This window comes from Opisthocomus hoazin, unplaced genomic scaffold (genome assembly GCF_030867145.1).
Source record: "Opisthocomus hoazin isolate bOpiHoa1 unplaced genomic scaffold, bOpiHoa1.hap1 HAP1_SCAFFOLD_145, whole genome shotgun sequence".
In the NCBI taxonomy this organism is placed as follows: Eukaryota; Metazoa; Chordata; class Aves; order Opisthocomiformes; family Opisthocomidae; genus Opisthocomus; species Opisthocomus hoazin.
The window spans coordinates 153,110-175,671 of record NW_027448844.1 but is presented as its reverse complement, the minus strand read 5'-3'; the positions used below and the strand labels follow the sequence as shown (position 1 = coordinate 175,671).

Genomic DNA, 22,562 nt, shown 5'->3' with positions numbered 1-22,562 from the left:
CTGGGCGGGACGGACCACTTCCGGCGGAAGTTCTCGGGGGAGGCGGGAGCGGGAGGGCGCGGGTGGCGGTGCGGGGAGGGAGGCTCCGGGCCCGGCCATGGAGCCGGCTCCAGGCCCTGACCCGGGCTCGGGTGTAGGCCCCGGCCCGGCCATGGACCCGGCCCCAGGCCCGGCTGTAGGCCCAGACCAGGCCCCGGCTGTAGGCCCCGACCCCGGCCCGGCCATGGACGCGGCCCCAGGCCCGGCTGTAGGCCCAGACCAGGCCCCGGTTCTAGGCCCAGACCAGGCCCCGGGTGTAGGCCCCGACCCCGGCCCGGCCATGGACCCGGCCCCAGGCCCGGCTGTAGGCCCAGACCAGGCCCCGGCTGTAGGCCCCGGCCTGGCCATGGACGCGGCCCCAGGCCCGGCTGTAGGCCCAGACCAGGCCCCGGTTCTAGGCCCAGACCAGGCCCCGGGTGTAGGCCCCGACCCCGGCCTGGCCATGGACACGGCCCCAGGCCCGGTTCTAGGCCCTGACCCAGGCCCCGACCCCAGCCCGGCCATGGCCGCAGGCCCCAGCCCATCCCCCGACCCGGCAGCGGACCCCGACGTGGAAGCGCTACCCCGGGGCGGGTTCCGCTGCCGCCTGTGCCAGATCTCGGCGGCCAACCGTGAGTACGGAGATAGGGGAGGGGGCTCCGGGGTTGGGGGGGGGGGGTCCCAGGACCCCGGTTGACGCCACCGCCGCTCCCCCTCCCCACGCAGGGCCCAGCCTGGCGGATCACCTGCGGGGGAAGAAGCACGGGCGGCTGCGGAGCCTGCGGGCTGAGCGACGCGCCCAGGAACGCCGCAGCCTTTTCGTCAGTGGTTTCGCCCGCGGCACCTCGGGCTCTGAGCTGGCCGAGTACTTCAGGGCCTTCGGGGACGTGGCCGCCGTGGTGATGGACAAGGAGAAGGTGAGGAGGAAACCGGGGCGGCGGGCACGGCGCCGGGGATGCCACGCCGTGACCCCCCACCCCCCACTCCGCTGCCGCAGGGCGCCTACGCCATCGTGGAGCTGCGAGACCCCGCGGGCCGGGAGCGGGCGTTGGCGGAGCCCCAGCACGGCTTGGCCGGGCACCGGCTCCGCGTCCGGCCCCGGGAGGAGAAAGCTTTCGCCTACGGCCCCCCGGGACGCGGCGCCCGCCGGGAGCCCCTCGGCCCGGGGCAGCTGGAGCAGGCGCTTTGCCAGGCCTCGGATGTGAGTAGGGATGCGGGGGGGGGGGCCTCGCCCAGGGTTTTGGGGGGTCCCGGGGGTTTTGGTGAGGGGTCTCGGGATTCTTCTGGGTGTTTGGGGGTGGTTCCGGGGGTTTTGGGGGGTCTCAGGGGTTTGCTGAGGGGTCTCGGGCCTCTCATGGGGCTTTGGGGGGGTCCTGGGGGTTTGCTGGGGGGTCTCAGGCTACTCCTGGGGATTTGGGGGTGGTTCTGGGGGTTTTGGGGGGTTCCAGGGGTTTGCTGTGGGGTCTCAGGCTTCTCCTGGGTGTTTGGCGGGGGTCCCAGGGGTTTGCTGTGGGGTCTTGGGCTTTGCCCAGGGCTTTGGGGGGGTCCTGGCGTTTTCTGGAGGGTCTCAGGTGTTTGGTGGGGGGTCTCAGGCTACTCCTGGGGATTTGGGGGCATCCTGGAGGTTTTGGGGGGGGTCCCAGGAGTTTGCTGAGTAGTCTTGGGTCTCTCTTGGGGGTTTTGGGGGGGTCCCGGGGGCTTTGGTGAGGGGTCTTGGGATTCTCCTGGGTGTTTGGGGGTGGTTCCGGGGGTTTTGGGGGGTCCCAGGGGATTGCTGAGGGGTCCTGGGCTTTGCCCAAGGCTTTGTGGGGGTCCTGGGGGTTTGCTGAGGGGTCTCGGGGCTTTGCTGTGGGGTCTCAGGCTTCTCCTGGGGATTTGGGGGCATCCTGGGGGTTTTGGGGGGTCCCAGGGGTTTGCTGTGGGGTCCTGGGCTTTGCCCAAGGCTTTGGGGGGGTCCTGGGGGTTTGCTGAGGGGTCTTGGGAGTTCTCCCAGGGCTTTGCGGGGGTGCTTCCGGGGGTTTTAGGGAGTCTTGGGGCTCTTCTGAGGGTCTGGGGGGGATCCTGGGGTTCTTGGGGGACTTTGGGGCTCTCCCAGGGGTTTGAGAGGGGGGTTCCTGGGCTTTCCCAGGGGTTTGAGGGGGTCTTGGGGCTTTGGGGTGTTCTGTTGTTTGGGGGGGGGGGAATCTCTGGGGTCTTCTGGGGTCCTGAGGCTCTCCCGGGGGTCCCGGTGGTTTTGGGGTATCCCGTCGGAGGGTCCCCAGTGCTCTCGTGGGGGGGGGTTTGGGGCCCTCCTGGGTGTTTGGAGGGGTCCCAGGGGTGGCGGGGAGCACCCTGGGGCCTGCGGGTGACCCTGGGGGTCTCTGTGGGTGGGGGTCCGGGGGCAGGTGGACGCCCAGATGTCGCAGCTGGTGGGGCTGCTGGCGCTGAGCGAGGCCGAGCGCCGCGTGCGGCACCTCCTGGTGACGCTTTTCCAGGAGGTTTTCACCGAGTTCTTCCCCGGTGAGTCCCCTCCCCCCCCCTCGCTCCCCGCATCGCCGCGTCCCCCCCCCTCGCGCCGTGACGCGGCCGCCATCGCTCCCCGCCCAGGCTGCGCCGTCGTCCCCTTCGGCTCCTCCGTCAACGGCTTCGACGCCCGCGGCTGCGACCTCGACCTCCTCCTCGACCTGGAACCCACCAAATCCCTCCAGGCGTCGGCGCGAGAAGCTCCCGGCTCCGGCGCCGGCTCCGGCGCCGACGACTCCATGCTGAGCGACGTGGACCTGGCGCTGACGCCGGCGCCGGAGCTGCTGGAGCTGGTGGCGACCGTGCTGCGGCGCTGCGTGCCGGGCGTCGGCCGCGTCCGCGCCGTCCCCGCCGCCCGCCGCCCCGTCGTCAAGTTCTCCCACAAGCAGTCGGGATTGGCGGGCGACATCTCCGTCGACAACAGGTCAGGGGCCGCGGCGGCGGGGGGACCCGTGCGGCGAGGCGGGCGCGTCCCGGTGACGCCTGCGTCCCCCCCGCAGGCTGGCGCTCCTCAACACCCGGTTCCTGCGGCTCTGCGCCGAGGCGGACGCCCGCGTGCGGCCGCTGGTCTACGCGGTGCGGCTGTGGGCCAAGCGGCAGGGCCTGGCAGGTGAGGATGACGATGGCGGCGATGGTGAGGTTGCGCCCGGCGCGGCTCTGACGCCGTCTCCCCGCAGGAAACCCCGCCGGCGGCGGCCCCCTCCTCAACAACTACGCCCTGACGCTGCTGGTGCTGTTCTTCCTGCAGACGCGCAGCCCCCCCGTGCTGCCCGCCGTCGCCCGGCTGCGGGACGTGGCAGGTAGGCTCCGTCCGTCCCTCTGTCCGTCCGTCCGTCCCCTTCCGCCGGGGCTCAGCGCCGCTCTGCCGCAGGCGACGAGGACCGCGCCGTCGTGGCCGGCTGGGACTGCAGCTTCCCGCGGGACGCGGCGACGCTGGAGCCCAGCGCCAACGCCGAGAGTCCGTGTGAGTGCCGGGCGGGGGTCCCGGCGTGGCGGTCGCGGCGGGGCGGTCGCGGCGTGGCGGTCGCGGCGTGGCGGTCCCGGCGTCCCCCACCTCACCGCTCCCTCCTGCAGCCTCGCTGCTGGCCGCGTTCTTCGGCGACTTCGGCGACTTCGACTTCGCGGCGCGGGTGATCTCGCTGCGGGAGGGCCGGGCGCTGCCCGCTCGCCGAGGCCGACCGGGAGCTGAAGTTGGGGTCCCTCAACCTGCAGGACCCCTTCGAGCTGAGCCACAACGTGGCCGCCAACGTCACCGAGAAAACGGCGGCGCGATTCGGCCGCTGCTGCCGCGCCGCCGCCAAATATTGCCGCAGCCTCCAGTACCGGCGCAAATCCTGCAAGGGCCGGGCCTGGGGGCTGACGCGGCTCTTCCAGCCCGGCGCGGTCGAGCCGGGCGCGGCGAGCGCCGGCGCTTTCGTCATCGCCATTCCCCTGGACGCCGAGCGGCGCGGCGCCCGCTTTGGGGAGGTCTGCGCCGCCGTCGCCTTCGTGCTGCGGGACGTGCTGCGGTGCGGCTGCGTGCCCGGCGCGGGGTCCGGGCAGCCGGCGGCCGCCGGATCGGACGCGGAGGAGCCGGCGGCGGGCTCCAAGCGTCGCCTGCCCGAAGCGCCCGCCGTCCCCGCGCCGCCGGGCGGGAAGAAACCGCGCCGCGACGTCGCCGAGGAGGAAGCGGCGTCGAACTGGAGCTGCGCCGTGTGGCACCGCGTCTGGACGGGCCGCCGCCGCGTACGCCGGCAGCTGCAGCACGGCGCCGAGGAGCCGGCGGGCGACGAGCTGGCGCTGGAGCGGAAGGTGTCGGAAGCCATCGCGCGGCGCGGCGGCGAGCGGCCGGCGCAACCGCTGCTGCGCTTCGAGGCCGGCGCCCGGGGCGGCCGACGCGCGGCGGGAAGCGCGGGTGCTGCTGCGCCTCGTGCCTTCCCCCGCCTCTTCCCGCCGCGCTTTTCCGGGACTTTTGCCACTTTTTGCGGGGTTTTCTGCCCGCCGCGGTGCGACGGCGCCTGGGGGTGGCGGGGGGCGCGGAGCCCCGCAGCGGGGGGGGGCGGGGAGGTGTGTTCTGCACCCTGAGCTTCGGCAGTAAAAGGTTCGGTTGGCAGCCGCGGCGTGCGTGGGTTTTTGGGGCGGGAGACGCGGCGCGCTGGCGCCGGGGTGGGGTTTTTGGGGGAAGAAAGGGAAAGAATGGGGAAAACGTGGAGCAGGGGGGGCGAGGAAGCACCGCAGCGCTCAGTCCTTGACCCGGGTGGGGGGTTTATTTCTCGAATATTCCCAGTTATGGGGGGGGGGGAAGCTGGGGCGTCCGAGCGCGGAGGGCAGCTGGGTGGGGGGTTCACTTCAGCTCCCTCCCAACCCCATTCCATCCCATTCCAGCTCTGTTCCAGCTCTGCCCTTCTATTCCTCCCCGTTTCCTCCCCATTCCCCCCCATTCCAACTCCCGGCCCGGCTGGGTTCGGGCACGGAAGAGCGGGGCGGGGCGAATGCAAATCGCAGTGCGCAGAGGGCCAATCGCGTTGCCGCGAGGAGCCGGCGAAGAGGCGGCGCGGATGGGGACCGGGGGCGCTGCTGAGCATGGGGAAGATAGCCGGGTGGGGGCGTGGCTATGCTAATCTAGAGATGGCAGGGTCGAACGGGCTGACGGGAGGCCCCGCGGCGGAGGTTTGCGGGGCACAACGGGGGCCGGGAGTCGCGGAGCCCGGTCGGGCCGTGCGGGACAGGCGGGGAGCGGAGCGAGGAGCGGGGCGGGGAGCTCGGGGCGGGCGCGGTGGGAGCCGCCGTGATGTGGGGAGCAGCGGCGGCGGGGGAGCCGGCGGCGGTGGGGACTGACGAGCATCGCTTCTCGGCCTTTTGGCTAAGATCAAGTGTAGTATCTGTTCTTATCAGTTTAATATCTGATACGTCCTCGATGAGAGGACTTTATATTAAACGGATTTTTGGGCGTGGGGGTTGGACCCGGAGCTTGCTCCCTCCGCCCCGCGCATCGTCCCGGTATTGCAGTGCCTCCGGGCCCGGTGCACCTCCCTGCGGGGGGACTTTGGCGGTCAAAAACAGATGTGAGTGGGGCTTGGCTCCTTCTCCCCCTCAATCCCCGCTCTTTTCCTGACCTAGGTCCCCGCCGCGCTCCAAGACCCCCCGAGCTGTGCCCGGACCCCGCCGCCGCGCTCGTCCCCGCGCCCGAAGCCCCACCCGGGAGCCGCTCCCGGCTGCGCGTGGGGGGAAAACCCGCAGACCCGGCTGCGAAGCGGGACCTCGGCCTGCTCCGGCGCCGCCCGCCGCCCGCTGACGGCTCCAGGGCCGCAGGAACCTCTCGCTCCCCCCCCAGCCCGGAGCCGCGCCCGCTCCCGGCGGCCGTTCCAGGCCGGGCCCCTTCGCCCCTGGCCGAGGGCAGCGGCGGCAGCAGGGCCCGGACGGAGCGGCGTTCCCGCGCCCTCAGCGTTTGGGCCCCGCGTCGCTGCGGCGGCCCCGCGCCCCGACCCGGACCCGGACTCCGGCCCCGCGCCCCCCACCACGGTCCACGGCCCCGGTCACCCCCCGTTTCCGGCTCCCTCCGGTCCCGCCGAGCGCAGCCGCAGCCTGCGCTGAGAGGCTGAGCCGAGGGGGGCGGGGCCGGAACGAGCGAGGCGGGGCGCGGGCTGTTTCCGGCCAATGAGATCGGCTTCGGTGCGGGGTATGCAAAACTCCCGGGGAGGACGCGAACGCGAATCGCCTCGTCTTGGGTTGGGACGAGAGGGGGTGGGGCGAATGCAAATAGAAATGCGCGGGGGGCCAATCGCGTTGGTGCGAGGAGCCGGCGAAGAGGCGGTGCGGATGGGGACCGGGGGCGGGGCGTGGAGAGCAGGGCTGAGTATGGGGCAGATGGAGGGGCGGGGTGTGTGAAGGTAGGAGGCGGGGTTATGCTAATCGAGGGACCGGAGGGATCGAAACGGTTGATGGGAGGGATCAGCGGAGGAGGTTTGCGGGGTACAACGGGGGTCGGGGGTCGCGGAGCCCGGTCGGGCCGTGCGGGACAGGCGGGGAACAGAGCGGGGAGCGGGGCGGGGGCGGGGGCGGGCGCGGGGGGAGTCAGCCGTGATGTGGGGAGCACTGGCGGCGGGGGAGCCGGCAGCGGCGGGGACTGACGAGCATCGCTTCTCGGCCTTTTGGCTAAGATCAAGTGTAGTATCTGTTCTTATCAGTTTAATATCTGATACGTCCTCGATGAGAGGACTTTATATTAAACGGATTTTTGGGCGTGGGGGTTGGACCCGGAGCTTGCTCCCTCCGCCCCGCGCATCGTCCCGGTATTGCAGTGCCTCCGGGCCGGTGCACCTCCCTTCTGGGGGACTTTGGTGGTCGAAGACAGACGTGAATGGGGCTTGGCTCCTCCTCCTGGGTGTAGCCCCACATCCTCCTCAATCCCCGCCCCCCATTCATCTCGCACACGCAGCCCCGCGGGGACTCCTTTCCTTTAAGAACCGCGCTCGGCCCCGGGAAGGCTTTGGGGGTTGGGGTGGGGGCGGAGCTGCCCCTCGCCCCGCCCCCACCCCCGGTGCCCCCTTCCTTCAGCGCCGCCCCCCCAAGATGGCTTCGCTCTCGGCGCTGCTCTCGGGGGCCGGGGTCCCGCTCCTCCGCCGGGCCAGCAGCCGGGCGCTCAGCAGCGCCCACAGGAACGCGCTCACCCAGCCCGATGCCTGCGGGGGGGGTGGGGGGGGAGAAGCGGGGGGGCTGAGCCTCCCCCGCCCCCCCCCATCCCCTGCCCGGGACCCCCCCCCCCCCCCAGCTCACCTGGGCGCTGTAGAGGTTGCTGTAGAAGCGGGCGGGGCTGTAGGACCCCCACGGCTGCTGCTCGGCCTCCTGGCAGCTGCGGGGAGCGGGCGGGAGGCGTGGGGAGAACGGGGGGGGACCCCCAGGAGAGCAGGCGGACCCCCAGGGTGAGGTTGGGACCCCCCAGGGTGGGGTTGGACCCCCAGGAAGGGATTGGACCCCCTAGGATGCACTTGAGACCCCCGGAAGGCTAGAGGGGACCCCAAGGATGGGGTTGGGACCCCCAGGAAGCGGATAGGACCCCCAGGAAGGCCAGAGGGGATGCCCAGATTGGGGTTGGGACCCTCAGGAAGGGGTTAAACCCCCCAGAAAGGCCAGAGGGGACCCCAAGGGTGGAGTTGAGACTCCCAGGAAGCAGGGGGGATCCCCAGAAGGCCAGAGGGGACCCCCAGGATGGTGTTGGGACTCCCAGGAAGGGGTTAGGACCCTCAGGAAGACCAGAGGGGACTCCCAAGGTAGGAATTGGACCCCCCAGGAAAGGATTGAACCCCCTAGGATGGGGTTGGGACCCCCAGGAAGGGACTGGGAACCCCCCTAGGATGGGGTTGGAACCCGCAGGAAGGGGCTGGGATCCCCAGAAAGGCCAGAGGGGACCCCCAGCATAGGGTTAGGACCCCCAGGAAGGGATTCGACCCCCCTAGGATGGGGTTGGACCCCCAGGCAGGCCAGAGGAGACCCCCCAGGAAGGGGACTGGGACCCCCCTAGGATGGGGTTGGGACCCCCAGGAAGGCCAGAGGGGACCCCTAGCATGGGGTTAAGACGCCCAGGAAGGGACTTGACCCCCTAGGATGGGATTGGGACCCCCCCTAGGATGGGATTGGGACCCCCTAGGATGGGGTTAGGACCCCCAGGAAGACCAAGAGGGGACTCCAAGGTGGAATTGGACTCCCCAAGAAAGGATTGAACCGCCTAGGATGGGGTTGGGACCCCCCAGGAAGGGATTGGGATCCCCAGAAAGGCCAGAGAGGACCCCCAGCATAGGGTTAGGACCCCCCAGGAAGGGACTTTACCCCCTAGGATGGGATTGGGACCCCCTTAGGATGGGGTTAGGACCCCCAGGAAGACCAAGAGGGGACTCCCAAGGTGGAATTGGACCCCCCCAAGAAAGGATTGAACCCCCCTAGGATGGGGTTGGGACCCCCAGGAAGGCCAGAGGAGACCCCCAGGATGGGATTGGGACCCCCAAGGTGGGGTTACGACCCCCAGGAAGGCCAGAGGGGCCCCCTCCGCCCAGGGGAAGGTCGTGGCTACCTGGCCAGGCCCTTGGCCTGCACGATGGAGGCGCAGAAAGCGTCCATCCCCACGCGGAGGATGCAGGCTGAGACGAGGAGGAAGAAGAGGACGATGAAGGCGACGGCCAGGGCGATGCCGAGCCAGGGACGGTCCCTGCTGGAGCAGCGGAGTTGGGGCGGTGGTGGAGGCAGCGTCCGCAGCGTGGGGCTTTGCGGGACCCCCCCGTACCCCCATCCCCCGGCTCACCGCGGGGCCTCCTGGCCGCAGCAGCCGGCGACGCCGCGGAGCAGCGCCGCGAAGCCGCACAGGGCGGCCACGACGGAGACGCCCGAGACGAAGGAGCAGAGCGAGGGGTGGCTGAAGGCCTCGGGCACCAGCGCCGTCCCGTTCCAGCTCACCGCGCCGTAGAGCGGGCACCGGCCCCCGAACTCGCCCTGCCGACGGCCGGCCGTGGCAGGGGGGGCTGTTCCGTCCCCCCCTTCTCCCCGGGGACCCCCGCTCGGCAGGACGAACCGGCCAGGCGAGGAGGAGGAGGAGGAGGAGTGGAGCGTTGGAGGAAGGAAGCCCGAACCAGCTCACATGCCGCGCCGTGGGACGGGCAGGGGCCACGCTGGGGGGGTCCCCCACGCCGCCACCCCCCACGCCGGTACCTGAGCCACGGTGAGGGCCGCGGCGCAGACGACGCCGCAGAGGAAGGCGGCTCCGTGGAGGCCCAGCTCCGCCAGCTGCAGCACCGCCGCCGCCATCTTCCTTCCCCTCCCCCGCTCCCTCCCTCCTCCGCCCCACCCTGCCCGGGGGCTCCGAGGCCGCCATGGCCACCGCGCCGTGGGGTCCGGCCCCACGGCTCCCATTGCCCACCCCCCAGAACAGCCCCTGTCCCCAGACTGGGCAGAGATGGCGGGGTGGCCACCCACCCGTCCGTCTGTCTGTCCATCCATCCATCTGGCTGCCCATCTGTCTGTCCATCCAGCCATCCACCCGTCTGTCCATCCAGCCATCCACCCATCTGTCTGTCCATCCATCCATCTGGCTGCCCATCTGTCTGTCCATCCAGCCATCCGTCCGTCTGTCCATCCATCCATCTGGCTGCCCATCTGTCTGTCCATCTAGCCATCCACCCATCTGTCTGTCCGTCCACCTGCCCATCCATCCACCTGCCCATCCATCCACCTATCTGTCCACCCATCTGTCCGCTCACCCAACCATCTTTCTGGGCGTCCACCCACCTGTCCATGCAGCCATGCCCCTGTCCGTCTGTCCATCCACCCACCCACCCGTCTGTCCACCCGTCTGTCTGTCCATCCACAAATTCACCCACCCCTCCATCTGTCCATCCACCCATCTGTTTTGGGCGGGGGTGTGTGTGTGTGTCCGTCCAGCTTTGTGTCCATCCACCCACCCATCCACACATCTGTCTGTCTGTCTGGGCATCCGTCCACCCACCTGTCCAGCCATGTGTCCATCCACCCACCCATCTGTCTGCCTTTCTGGCCATCCATCCACCCCACCCACCCATCCGTGTGTCCATCCATCTGTCCACCCACCTGTCTGACCATCCACCCATCTGTCCATCCACCCACCCGTCCGTCCGTCCATACATCTGTCCATCAACACAACCATCTGCTTGTCTGTCCACCCACCTGGCTGTCTTTCTGGCCATCCATCCGTCCACCTGTCTGTCTACCCGTCCACCCATGTCTGTCTTTCTGGCCATCCATCCACCCACCCATCCGTGTGTCCATCCATCTGTCCACTCACCCATCTGTCCGGCCACCCACCCATCTGTCTGACCACCCACCCGCCCGTCCATCCACACAACCATCTGTCCGTCCACCCATTTATCCGTCTTTCTGGCCATCCATCTGTGTGTCCACCCATCCACCCACCCACCCATCTGTCCATCCATCCATCCACCCACCCAACCATCCGTCCAACCACACAACCATTTGCCCACCCACCCGTCTGTCTGACCATCCATCCGTTCGTCCGTCCGTCCACACAACCATCTGTCCATCCATCCACCTGGCCGTCCATCCATCCATCCATCCGTCCACCCACCCACCCACCCGTCTGTCTGACCATCCATCCTCCACCCGTCCGTCCATCCATCCATCCATCCACACAACCACCTGTCCACCCACCCGTCTGTCTGACCATCCATCCGCCTGTCCGTCCATCCATCCGCCCACTTGTCCATCCATCCATGCGCCTGTCCATCCATCCATCCGTCTGTCCATCCATCCGTCTGTCCATCCATCCATCCGCCCGTCCGTCCATCCATCCGCCCACTTGTCCATCCATCCATCTGTCCGTCCGTCCATCCATCCATCCGCCCACTTGTCTGTCCATCCATCCATCCATCCGTCTGTCCATCCATCCATCCGTCCGTCCATCCATCTGCCCGTCTGTCCATCCATCCACCCACTTCTCCATCCATCTGTCCATCCATCCATCCATCCGTCTGCCCGTCCGTCCATCCATCTGCCCACTTGTTCGTCCATCCATCTGTCCGTCCATCCACCCACTTGTCCATCCATCCATCCGCCTGTCCATCCATCCGCCCACTTGTCCATCCATCCATCTGTCCGTCCGTCCATCTATCCATCTGCCCACTTGTCTGTCCATCCATCCATCCATCCGTCCGTCCGTCCATCCATCCATCCACCCGTCTGTCCATCCATCCACCTGTCCGTCCATCCATCCATCCACACAACCAGCTGTCCACCCACCCATCTGTCTGACCATCCATCTGCCTGTCCGTCCATCCATCTGCCCACTTGTCCATCCATCTGCCCGTCCGTCCATCCATCCGCCCACTTGTCCATCCATCCATCCATCCATCTGCCCACTTGTCCATCCATCCATCCATCTGCCCACTTGTCCGTCCATCCATCCGCCCACTTGTCCGTCCATCCATCCATCTGTCCATCCGTCCGTCTGTCCATCCATCTGCCTGTCCGTCCATCCATCCGCCCACTTCTCCATCCATCCGTCCATCCATCCGTCTGTCCATCCATCCGCCCACTTCTCCATCCATCCATCCATCCATCCATCCATCTGTCCATCCATCCGCCCGTCCGTCCATCCATCCACCCACTTCTCCATCCATCTGTCCATCCATCCATCCATCCATCTGTCCATCCATCCGTCCATCCGTCTGTCCATCCATCCGCCCACTTCTCCATCCATCCATCCATCCATCCATCATCTGTCTGTCCATCCATCTGCCCGTCCGTCCATCCATCCACCCACTTCTCCATCCATCTGTCCGTCCATCCATCCATCCGTCCGCCCGTCCGTCCGTCCACACCTCCCCTGCGCCGAGCACCCTTTATTACCGGCGCGGCCTCGGCGCTCAGAGCAGGAGCTGCAGCGAGTACTCGGCGCGCGGCCACCGCCGGCCCGCCCGGGCTCCGCGCCCGATCACGGGCAGCTTCTGGGCGTAGCGCGAGACGTGGCCGGGCGCGTGGTGCTGCGCGAAGCTGGTCTGGAAGCGGCGGCCCTGGCAGCGGCGCCCGGCCTGGCGCCCGGCGATGACGAAGCTGAAGCGCGGGGCTCCGCGCGGGGCCAAGCGGCATTTCGGGAAGACGTCGCGGGCGCCGGGGCGGTGGCCGGGCTGCCGGGGGGTCCCGGGGGGCCGGGGCAGGGCGGCCGCGCGGTGCGGGAGTGGGCGGGCGGCGGGGGGCTCGCCCTCGTCGCGCGGGCTCACCGTGGCGTTGGCCGTCAGCTGCGGCATCTTGCGGGCGGCCCCCTCGCCCCCCGCCGCCGGCGAGTCCTTGCGGGCGGCTTCGGGGGTCCCGGCGGGCGGCGGGGCGGCGGGCGGGGGGGCCGGTGCCGAAGCGGGCGGCCAAGCTGTCGCCGAAGAAGGCGTAGAGCTCGCGGTACATCTCGTGCAGGGAGACGGCGGCGGCGGGCGGCGAGGGGGGGGCTCCGCCGCCGCCCTCCCCCAGCTGCGGCGAGGGGCGGCCGAGGCCGAAGGCCGGCTCGGAGGGGGGGTCCGCGGCCTCGCGCCCCGGCGCCTGCTGCGCCTTCATCTTCAGCAACCGCTCCACGGCCACCTGCGATGGGGGGGGGGGGGGGACACAAGTCAGGGGGCTGCGTGGACCCCCCCGCCCCGCGCCCAAGCGGAGACCCCGGCCCGGCGCGGCGGGACCCTCACCAAGATGGCGCCGTAGACCTTGTGCCCGTCGGCCTTGACCTGGGCGTTGGAGACGGAGTTGTCGTCCAGCACGGCCTGGAGGTTGGCCCAGTAGGTGGGGAGGTGGGGGTACAGCACGCGCTCCACCGCCTGCGCCGGACAGACGGACGCGTCGGGGGGCTGGGGGGGGTTCTGTGTGTCCCCCCCCCGCCCCGTCACCCGACAGACAGACGCACAGGGGGGCTGGAGGGGGTTCTGTGCCCCCTGACAGACGGACAGACGGACACATTGGGGTGCTACAGGGGGTTCTGTGTCTCCCCTACCCCGTCACCCGACAGACGGACACACAGGGGGGCTGGAGGGGGTTCTGTGCCCCCTGACAGACGGACAGACGGACACATTGGGGGGGCTGTGGGGGGTTTCTGTGCCCCCCCCCAGCCCAATCCCCCGACAGACGGACACACTGTGGGGCTGGAGGGGGTTCTGTGCCCCCTGACAGACGGACAGACGGACACATTGGGGTGCTACAGGGGGGTTCTGTGTCCCCCCCCAACAGACGGACACATCGGGGGGGCTGTGGGGGGTTTCTGTGCCCCCCGACAGATGGACACACAGAGGGGCTGGAGAGGGTTCTGTGCCCCCTGACAGACGGACAGACGGACACATCGGGGGGGCTGGAGGGGGTCCTGTTCCCCCCGACAGACAGACAGACGGACACATTGGGGTGCTACGGGGGGTTCTGTGTCCCCCCCCTACCCCACCCCCCGACAGACGGACACATCGGGGGGGTTGTGGGGGGTTTCTGTGCCCCCCCCAGCCCAATCCCCCGACAGATGGACACACTGTGGGGCTGGAGGGGGTTCTGTGCCCCCCGACAGACGGACAGACGGACACATTGGGGGGCTGGGGGTGGGGGGTGTTCTGTGTCCCCCAACACACAGACAGACGGACACATTTGGGGGCTGGGGGGGGGTGGGGGGTGTTCTGTGTCCCCCAACAGACGGACAGACAGACGGACACATTGGGGGTGTGCTGTGGGGGGGTTTTGTGTCCCCCCCCCCCCCCCCCCCCCAACAGACGGACACACAGGGGGGCTGGAGGGGGTTCAGTGTCCCCCGACAGACAGACAGACGGACACATTGTGGCATTGGGGTGCTATGGGGGGTTCTGTGTGTCGTCCCCCCCCCCCCAACAGACAGACACACAGGGGGGCTGGAGAGGGTTCTGTGCCCCCTGACAGACGGACAGACAGACACATTGGGGGGGCTGTGGGGGGTTTCTGTGCCCCCCGACAGACGGACAGACGGACACATTGGGGTGCTACGGGGGGTTCTGTGTCCCCCCCTACCCCACCCCCCGACAGACGGACACACAGGGGGGCTGGAGGGGGTTCTGTGTCCCCCGACAGACGGACAGACGGACACATTGGGGTGCTACAGGGGGGTTCTGTGTCCCCCCCCAACAGACGGACACATTGGGGGGGCTGTGGGGGGTTTCTGTGCCCCCCGACAGATGGACACACAGAGGGGCTGGAGAGGGTTCTGTGTCCCCCGACAGACGGACAAACGGACACATTTGGGGGCTGGGGGTGGGGGGTGTTCTGTGTCCCCCGACAGACAGACAGACGGACACACTGGGGGGGGCTGTGGGGGGTTCTGTGCCCCCCGACAGATGGACAGACGGACACACTGGGGTGCTACAGGGGGTTCTGTGCCCCCCGACAGACGGACAGATAGACACACAGGGGTGCTACAGGGGGTTCTGTGTCCCCCCGACAGATGGACACATTGGGGGGGCTGTGGGGGGTTTCTGTGTCCCCCGACAGACGGACAGACGGACACATCGGGGTGCTATGGGGGGTTCTGTGTCCCCCCCCGACAGACGGACACACTGTGGGGCTGGAGAGGGTTCTGTGCCCCCCGACAGACGGACAGACGGACACACTGGGGTGCTGTTGGGGGGGGTCCCCCCCCGCCCCTCACCTTCCAGCCCAGCGCGTGCAGCCCCACCACGGCCCCGTAGTGGGAGCAGAGCGGGCGCACGGGGTCCGCCAGCACCTTCTGCAGCGACAGCAGCGTCTGCCGGCACAGCCCGCTCACCCGCTCGCCGTGGCTCCTGCGGGCGACAGCGCGGGCGCTGAACCCCCCCAAACCCCCCCAAACCCCCCCCCCAAACCCCTTCCCCGGCCGAACCAGAAGATGCGGCCCAGCAGCATGGCGGCGTAGTCGCGCAGCGGCCAGTGGTCGTTGAGGGGGTTGATGGAGGCGGCGAGCGGCTCCAGGGCGCAGTAGGCGACGCTGCCCGTCAGGCTGCGGGCGTAGGGGCCCAGGCAGAGGAAGGGGTTCGCGATCAGGCTGCGGGCGATGTGCAGCAGCCGGCTCAGCTGCTCCAGGTCGTGGCTCACAGATTTCACCTGGGGGGGGGGGTTGGGGATGGGGGGGCTCAGCCCAGCCCCCCCCTGCACCCCCCGGACCCTGCAGACCCCGCGCTCACCCCGCTGACCACGTAGACGAAGTAGGGCAGGAGGGCGGCGATCTTGGAGTTGGTCTGAAGGTCCTGGAGGGCCACCTGTGGGCATGGGGGGGGGGGTTAGACCCGTCGTGGGGGGGGGTCAGGGTGGTGGGGGGGCTCAGGATCGTGGTGGGGGCTCAGGGTGGAATTGGGGGGCTCAGGATGGTGGGGGGGCTCAGGATGGAAGTGGGGGGGCTCAGGATGGAAGTGGGGGGCTCAGGATGGAAGTGGGGGGGGGCTCAGGGTGGAATTAAGGGGGCTCAGGATGGAAGTGGGGGGCTCAGGATAGAATGGGGGGGCTCAGGATGGAATTGGGGGGCTCAGGATGGAAGTGGGGGGGGCTCAGGGTGGAATTAAGGGGGCTCAGGATGGAAGTGGGGGGCTCAGGATGGAATGGGGGGGCTCAGGATGGAATTGGGGGGGCTCAGGATGGTGGGGGGGGGGCTCAGGATGGAATTAGGGGGGCTCAGGATGGAAGTGGGGGGGGGCTCAGGGTGAAATTAAGGGGGGCTCAGGATGGAAGTGGGGGGGCTCAGGATGGTGGGGGGGGCTCAGGATGGAATGGGGGGGCTCAGGATGGAAGTGAAGGGCTCAGGGTGGAATTAAGGGGGGCTCAGGATGGAATTGGGGGGGTTCAGGATGGTGGGGGGGGTCAGGATGGAATGGGGGGGCTCAGGATGGAAGTGAAGGGCTCAGGGTGAAATTAAGGGGGGCTCAGGATGGAAGTGGGGGGGTTCAGGATGGTGGGGGGGGCTCAGGATGGAATGGGGGGGCTCAGGATGGAAGTGAAGGCCTCAGGGTGAAATTAAGGGGGGCTCAGGATGGAAGTGGGGGGGCTCAGGATGGTGGTGGGGGCTCAGGGTGGAATTGGGGGGGCTCAGGATGGTGGGGGGGGCTCAGGATGGAATTGGGGGGGGCTCAGGATGGAATTGGGGGGGCTCAGGATGGAATTGGGGGGGGCTCAGGATGGAATTAAGGGGGGCTCAGGATGGAAGTGGGGGGGCTCAGGATGGTGGGGGGGGGCTCAGGATGGAATGAGGGGGCTCAGGATGGAAGTGAAGGGCTCAGGGTGGAATTAAGGGGGGCTCAGGATGGAAGTGGGGGGGCTCAGGATAGAATTGGGGGGGCTCAGGATGGAATGGGGGGGCTCAGGATGGAATTAAGGGGGGTTCAGGATGGAATTGGGGGGGCTCAGGATGGAATTGGGGGGGCTCAGGATGGTGGGGGGGACTCAGGATGGAGGTGGTGGGGCTCAGGATGGAGGTGGGGGCGCTCAGGATGGAATTAAGGGGGGACTCAGGATGGTGGGGGGACTCAGAATGGAGGTGGAGGAGCTCAGGATGGAATTGGGGGGCTCAGGATGGAAGTGGGGGGGGCTCAAGATGGAAGTGGGGGGTCCCCACCCCCCCAAACCTTCATCAGCTGGGGGTCGTCGCCCAGCACGGCGCGGGTGACGTGCTGGTAGTACTTGAGGAGGTCGTCGGTCAGCGTGGAGACAGCGCTGGGCACTGGGGGGGGGCATGAACACACCCCGGGGGGGGGGGGGGGGGTCACCCCAAGATCCGTGGGGTGGGGGTGGGGGGGCTCATCCACCCCACGGCGTCGTGTGTGCCCCCCCCCCAGCCCCTCACCAGCTCCCTGCGGCTCCAGGTTCCCTTTGCCGTCCAGGTAGGAGACGTGCACTGCGGGAGACGGCGGTGAGCGCCCTGCCCGCGTCCCGGGGGGGGGGGTTGGGGGGGGTTTGGGGGGGGGTTTGGGGGGGTCCCCCCACCTCGCACGGCCGCCTCCGCGCAGCCCTTGGGGATGTTGGTGGCCAGGGCCAGCTCCACCAGGTTGACCTCGCGCTCCTCGGGGAAGTAGAGCTCCCCCTCGCGGGCGGCGCGGAACGGCAGCGCGTCCTGCGAGCCGCAGCCGCACACGGCCTGGGGGGGGGGGGGGGGGGGGGGTGGCACCCCGACCCCCAGCACCCGCCGGACCGGGACCCCCCCCCCCCCCCCCGCCCCGGCACGGGCGCTGCTGTCCCCCCGCGCGCACCAGTGGCCTCCACAGCCCCACACCAGTGCCCCCACAGCCCCACCAGTGCCCCCCACAGCCCCACCAGTGTCCCCAGCCCCACACCAGTGCCCCCCACAGCCCCACCAGTGTCCACAGCCCCACACCAGTGCCCCCCACAGCCCCACCAGTGACCCCCACAGCCCCACCAGTGACCCCCACAGCCCCACCAGTGTCCCCAGCCCCACACCAGTGCCCCCCACAGCCCCACCAGTGACCCCCACAGCCCCACCAGTGTCCCCAGCCCCACACCAGTGCCCCCCACAGCCCCACCAGTGCCCCCCACAGCCCCACCAGTGTCCCCAGCCCCACACCAGTGACCCCCACAGCCTCACCAGTGCCCCCCACAGCCCCACCAGTGTCCCCAGCCCCACACCAGTGCCCCCACAGCCCCACACCAGTGCCCCCCACAGCCCCACCAGTGTCCCCAGTCCCACACCAGTGCCCCCCACAGCCCCACACCAGTGCCCCCCACAGCCCCACCAGTGTCCCCAGCCCCACACCAGTGCCCCCAGCCCCACACCAGTGCCCCCCACAGCCCCACACCAGTGCCCCCCACAGCCCCACCAGTGTCCCCAGTCCCACACCAGTGCCCCCCACAGCCCCACACCAGTGACCCCCACAGCCCCACACCAGTGCCCCCCACAGCCCCACCAGTGTCCCCAGCCCCACACCAGTGCCCCCAGTCCCACACCAGTGCCCCCCACAGCCCCACCAGTGTCCCCAGCCCCACACCAGTGCCCCCCACAGCCCCACACCAGTGCCCCCCACAGCCCCACCAGTGTCCCCAGCCCCACACCAGTGCCCCCAGCCCCACACCAGTGCCCCCACAGCCCCACCAGTGCCCCCCACAGCCCCACCAGTGTCCCCAGCCCCACACCAGTGCCCCCCACAGCCCCACCAGTGCCCCCAGCCCCACACCAGTGACCCCCACAGCCCCACCAGTGCCCCCCACAGCCCCACCAGTGTCCCCAGCCCCACACCAGTGCCCCCAGCCCCACACCAGTGCCACCCACAGCCCCACCAGTGTCCCCAGCCCCACACCAGTGCCCCCCACAGCCCCACCAGTGTCCCCAGCCCCACACCAGTGCCCCCCACAGCCCCACCAGTGCCCCCCACAGCCCCACCAGTGTCCCCAGCCCCACACCAGTGCCACCCACAGCCCCACCAGTGTCCCCAGCCCCACACCAGTGCCCCCCACAGCCCCACCAGTGTCCCCAGCCCCACACCAGTGCCCCCCACAGCCCCACCAGTGACCCCCACAGCCCCACCAGTGTCCCCAGCCCCACACCAGTGCCCCCCCACAGCCCCACCAGTGCCCCCCACAGCCCCACCAGTGTCCCCAGCCCCACACCAGTGCCCCCAGCCCCACACCAGTGCCACCCACAGCCCCACCAGTGTCCCCAGCCCCACAGCAGTGCCCCCCACAGCCCCACCAGTGTCCCCAGCCCCACACCAGTGTCCCCAGCCCCCCCGGCGCCCCAGGCCCCGCACCCCCACGCGGGGGGGGGGGTGGGGGGGTGGGAGGAAGGGAGGCACCGGGACACCCCCCCCCCCCCCCCCCGGCCCGCACCTCCACGTTGCTCCAGCGCAGCGCCCGGTTGAAGTCCTCCACGGTGAGTCTGCGGCGCCGGGTGTGCTTCAGGAACTGGGAGCTGTTCTGCGGGGGGACGGCGGGGCTGGGAGCGGGGCCGGGGCCGGGAGCGGGGCGGGGAGCGGGGCCGGGGCCGGGAGCGGGGCGGGGAGCGGGGCTGGGAGCGGCGCCGGGGCCGGGAGCGGGGCCGGGGCCGGGAGCGGGGCCGGGCCGTACCTGCGCGGCCTCCCGCAGCCGGTAGCAGACGTCCTCGGCCAGCAGAGCCGCCACCTCGTCGCTGAGCTCCAGCCCGGTGCTCTCCGCCATCAGCCGCACCGAGTCCCGCGGCAGCTCCACGAAGCGCCGCTCCTCCCGCTCCGCCATGGCGCGCCCCGCCCGACGAGGGGCGGGGACATGCAAATCAGGCGGGGGGGTGGGTGGGGAGATGCCGAAAGGGCTGATGGGAAAGAGCAGCGGCGCATGAGAAACCCCCGAGGGGGGAGGACGCGAATCGCCTCGTCTTGGGTTGGGAGGCGAGGGGGTGGGGCGAATGCAAATCGCGGTGCGCGGGGAGCCAATCGCGTTGGTGCGAGGAGCCGGCGAAGAGGCGGTGCGGATGGGGACCGGGGGCGGGGCGTGGAGAGCAGGGCTGAGTATGGGGCAGATGGAGGGGCGGGGTGTGTGAAGGTAGGAGGCGGGGTTATGCTAATCGAGGGACCGGAGGGATCGAAACGGTCGATGGGAGGGATCAGCGGAGGAGGTTTGCGGGGTACAACGGGGGGTCAGGGGTCGCGGAGCCCGGTCGGGCCGTGCGGGACAGGCGGGGAGCGGAGCGAGAGCGGGGCGGGGGGTCGGGGCGGGCGCGGGGGGAGTCAGCCGTGATGTGGGGAGCACTGGCGGCGGGGGAGCCGGCAGCGGCGGGGAGTTCAGACTATCGCTTCTCGGCCTTTTGGCTAAGATCAAGTGTAGTATCTGTTCTTATCAGTTTAATATCTGATACGTCCTCGATGAGAGAACTTTATATTAAACGGATTTTTGGGTGTGGGGGTTGGACCCGGAGCTTGCTCCCTCCGCCCCGCGCATCGTCCCGGTATTGCAGTGCCTCCGGGCCCGGTGCACCTCCCTCCGGGGGGACTTTGGCGGTCAAAAACAGATGTGAATGGGGCTTGGCTTCTCCTCCTGGGTGTAGCCCCGCTTTCTCCTCAAGCTCCGAGGAAAACCCGGAAGTAACCCGTCCTTCAGTATGACACTGCAGATCGCACCAACAAGCTGCCGTCTGGGGGGGTTCCTACCTGAGAAGCTCAGGGCGGTTTGGGTTGGAAGGGGCCATCTGGTTCCAACACCCCCCCGACATGAGCAGGGACATCTTCCACCAGCGCAGGGTGCTCAGAGCTCCATCCAGCCTGGCCTTGAGCACTGCCAGGGAGGGGGCAGCCACAGCTTCTCTGGGCAACCAGCGCCTCACCACCCCCATGGGGAAGAATTTCTTCCTAATAGCTAATCTAAATCTGCCCTCTTTTAGCTTGGAACCATTCCCCCTTGTCCTATAACTACAGGCCCTTGTGAAAAGCCGCTCTCCATCCTTCCTGCGGGACCCTTCAGGCACTGGCAGCTGCTCGAAGGTCACCCCGCAGCCTTCTCCAGCCTCAACAGCTCCAGCTCCCTCAGCCTGTCCTCGTAGCAGGGGTGCTCCAGCCCTCGGATCACCTGCGCGGCCTCATCCATCACTGCTCCCACAGACTCCAGGTCCTTCTTGTGTTGGGGGCTCCGGAGCGGCACGCGGAACTCCAGAAAGGTCTGAGAGAGCGAAGCGAAGAAACAGAACGCGCGACCTCCAGCCGCTACCGAGCTCTGCTTTTAACCGCCAATATCCCCCCGAAGGGAGGTGCACCGGGCCCGGAGGCACTGCAATACCGGGACGATGCGCGGGGCGGAGGGAGCAAGCTCCGGGTCCAACCCCCACACCCAAAAATCCGTTTAATATAAAGTCCTCTCATCGAGGACGTATCAGATATTAAACTGATAAGAACAGATACTACACTTGATCTTAGCCAAAAGGCCGAGAAGCGATGCTCGTCAGCCCCCGCCGACGCCGGCTCCCCCGCCGCCAGTGCTCCCCACATCACGGCTGACTCCCCCCGCGCCCGCCCCGACCCCCCGCCCCGCTCTCGCTCCGCTCCCCGCCTGTCCCGCACGGCTCGACCGGGCTCCGCGACCCCCGACCCCCGTTGTACCCCGCAAACCTCCTCCGCTGATCCCTCCCATCAACCGTTTCGATCCCTCCGGTCCCTCGATTAGCATAACCCCGCCTCCTACCTTCACACACCCCGCCCCTCCATCTGCCCCATACTCAGCCCTGCTCTCCACGCCCCGCCCCCGGTCCCCATCCGCACCGCCTCTTCGCCGGCTCCTCGCACCAACGCGATTGGATCCCCGCGCACCGCGATTTGCATTCGCCCCACCCCCTCGCCTCCCAACCCAAGACGAGGCGATTCGCGTTCGCGTCCTCCCCGGGAGTTTTGCATACCCCGCACCGAAGCCGATCTCATTGGCCGGAAACAGCCCGCGCCCCGCCCCGCTCGTTCCGGCCCCGCCCCCCTCGGCTCAGCCTCTCAGCGCAGGCTGCGTCTGCGCTCGGCGGGACCGAAGGGAGCCGGAAACGGGGGGTGGCCGGGGCCGGGGACCGTGGTGGGGGGCGCGGGGCCGGAGTCCGGGTCCGGGTCGGAGCGCGGGGCCGCCGCAGCGACGCGGGGCCCAAACGCTGAGGGCGCGGGGACGCGGCTCCGTCCGGGCCCTGCTGCCGCCGGTGCCCTCGGCCAGGGGCGAAGGGGCCCGGCCTGGAACGGCCGCCGGGAGCGGGCGCGGCTCCGGGCTGGGGGGGAGCGAGAGGTTCCTGCGGCCCTGGAGCCGTCAGCGGGCGGCGGGCGGCGCCGGAGCAGGCCGAGGTCCCGCTTCGCAGCCGGGTCGGCGGGTTTTCCCCCCTCGCTCAGCCGGGAGCGGCTCCCGGGTGGGGCTTCGGGCGCGGGGACGAGCGCGGCGGTGGGGTCCGGGCCGAGCCCGAGGTCTCGGGGCGCAGCGGGGACCCAGGTCGGGAAAGGGGCGGAGATTGAGAGAGAAGCGGAGCTGCCCTGCGGAGAAGGAGGAAGCCCAGACGCCATTCGCATCTACCTTTAACCGCCAAAGTCCCCCCGGAGGGAGGTGCACCGGGCCCGGAGGCACTGCAATACCGGGACGATGCGCGGGGCGGAGGGAGCAAGCTCCGGGTCCAACCCCCACGCCCAAAAATCCGTTTAATATAAAGTCCTCTCATCGAGGACGTATCAGATATTAAACTGATAAGAACAGATACTACACTTGATCTTAGCCAAAAGGCCGAGAAGCGATGCTAGGCAGATCCCCACCGCTGCCGGCTCCCCCGCCGCCGCTGACCCCCACCTCACGGCCGCTCCCGCCGCACCCGTCCCGACCCTCCGCCCCGCTCCCCGCTCCGCTCCCCGCCTGTCTCGCACGGCCCGACCGGGCTCCGCGACTCCCGACCCCCCGTTGTGCCCCGCAAACCTCCGCCGCGCAGCCTCCCGTCAGCCCTCTCGACCCCGCTATCTCTAGATTAGCATAGCCACGCCCCCACCCGGCTATCTTCCCCATGCTCAGCACCGCCCCCGGTCCCCATCCGCGCCGCCTCTTCGCCGGCTCCTCGCGGCAACGCGATTGGCCCTCTGCGCACTGCGATTTGCATTCGC

General features: G+C 69.4%; 3 protein-coding genes and 5 non-coding genes across 9 annotated transcripts; 4 read left to right on the top strand and 4 right to left on the bottom strand.

Moving 5' to 3' along the window:
- The first annotated feature begins 66 nt into the window (after positions 1-66).
- On the top strand, positions 67-5,120 carry TUT1 (terminal uridylyl transferase 1, U6 snRNA-specific). Its single transcript, XM_075412054.1, is given in 13 exon segments — positions 67-650; positions 745-935; positions 1,016-1,219; positions 2,403-2,517; positions 2,605-2,944; positions 3,021-3,130; positions 3,198-3,320; positions 3,392-3,484; positions 3,595-3,682; positions 3,684-4,386; positions 4,388-4,447; positions 4,449-4,605; positions 4,885-5,120. Coding segments are annotated over 13 exon segments (2,973 nt in total). The 5' UTR covers positions 67-97.
- Positions 5,121-5,342: 222 nt separating this feature from the next.
- LOC142359482 (U2 spliceosomal RNA) lies at positions 5,343-5,533 on the top strand. Its single transcript, XR_012762390.1, has one exon. It is a non-coding gene; the product is annotated as a U2 spliceosomal RNA (small nuclear RNA).
- A 1,101-nt stretch (positions 5,534-6,634) lies between these two features.
- LOC142359483 (U2 spliceosomal RNA) lies at positions 6,635-6,824 on the top strand. The gene has a single exon (XR_012762391.1). It is a non-coding gene; the product is annotated as a U2 spliceosomal RNA (small nuclear RNA).
- A 136-nt stretch (positions 6,825-6,960) lies between these two features.
- Positions 6,961-9,296, bottom strand: TMEM179B (transmembrane protein 179B). 2 transcript variants are annotated; one of them, XM_075412052.1, is made up of 5 exons: positions 9,199-9,296; positions 8,795-8,982; positions 8,567-8,704; positions 7,276-7,351; positions 6,961-7,181 (listed from the first exon to the last, which is right to left on the bottom strand). In XM_075412052.1, the coding sequence occupies exons 1-5, from the start codon at positions 9,292-9,294 to the stop codon at positions 7,053-7,055; spliced, it is 627 nt and encodes a 208-aa protein (XP_075268167.1). In that variant the 5' UTR covers positions 9,295-9,296; the 3' UTR covers positions 6,961-7,052. The 2 variants fall into 2 exon arrangements, with proteins under 2 accessions (XP_075268167.1, XP_075268168.1); XM_075412053.1 differs by having other exon boundaries at positions 8,567-8,701.
- Positions 9,297-11,823: 2,527 nt separating this feature from the next.
- TAF6L (TATA-box binding protein associated factor 6 like) lies at positions 11,824-19,239 on the bottom strand. The gene is given in 11 exon segments (XM_075412056.1): positions 11,824-12,375; positions 12,377-12,606; positions 12,708-12,836; positions 14,669-14,801; positions 14,879-15,099; positions 15,180-15,254; positions 16,611-16,705; positions 16,829-16,879; positions 16,969-17,119; positions 18,823-18,909; positions 19,060-19,239. Coding segments are annotated over 11 exon segments (1,791 nt in total). The 5' UTR covers positions 19,207-19,239; the 3' UTR covers positions 11,824-11,903.
- Positions 19,240-19,755: 516 nt separating this feature from the next.
- On the top strand, positions 19,756-19,946 carry LOC142359484 (U2 spliceosomal RNA). The gene has a single exon (XR_012762392.1). It is a non-coding gene; the product is annotated as a U2 spliceosomal RNA (small nuclear RNA).
- Positions 19,947-20,702: 756 nt separating this feature from the next.
- Positions 20,703-20,893, bottom strand: LOC142359480 (U2 spliceosomal RNA). The gene has a single exon (XR_012762388.1). It is a non-coding gene; the product is annotated as a U2 spliceosomal RNA (small nuclear RNA).
- Positions 20,894-22,015: 1,122 nt separating this feature from the next.
- Positions 22,016-22,206, bottom strand: LOC142359481 (U2 spliceosomal RNA). The gene has a single exon (XR_012762389.1). It is a non-coding gene; the product is annotated as a U2 spliceosomal RNA (small nuclear RNA).
- Positions 22,207-22,562: the final 356 nt, after the last annotated feature.

Coding starts and splice junctions, on each gene's coding strand:
- TMEM179B (XM_075412052.1), bottom strand. CDS start 9,294: ATGGCGGCGGCGGTGCTGCAGCTGGCGGAGCTGGGCCTCCACGGAGCC. Junction 8,705..8,794: donor TGCGGCCAGGAGGCCCCGCG/GTGAGCCGGGGG, acceptor CCGCTGCTCCAG/CAGGGACCGTCCCTGGCTCG. Junction 7,352..8,566: donor CAGGCCAAGGGCCTGGCCAG/GTAGCCACGACC, acceptor CGCTCCCCGCAG/CTGCCAGGAGGCCGAGCAGC.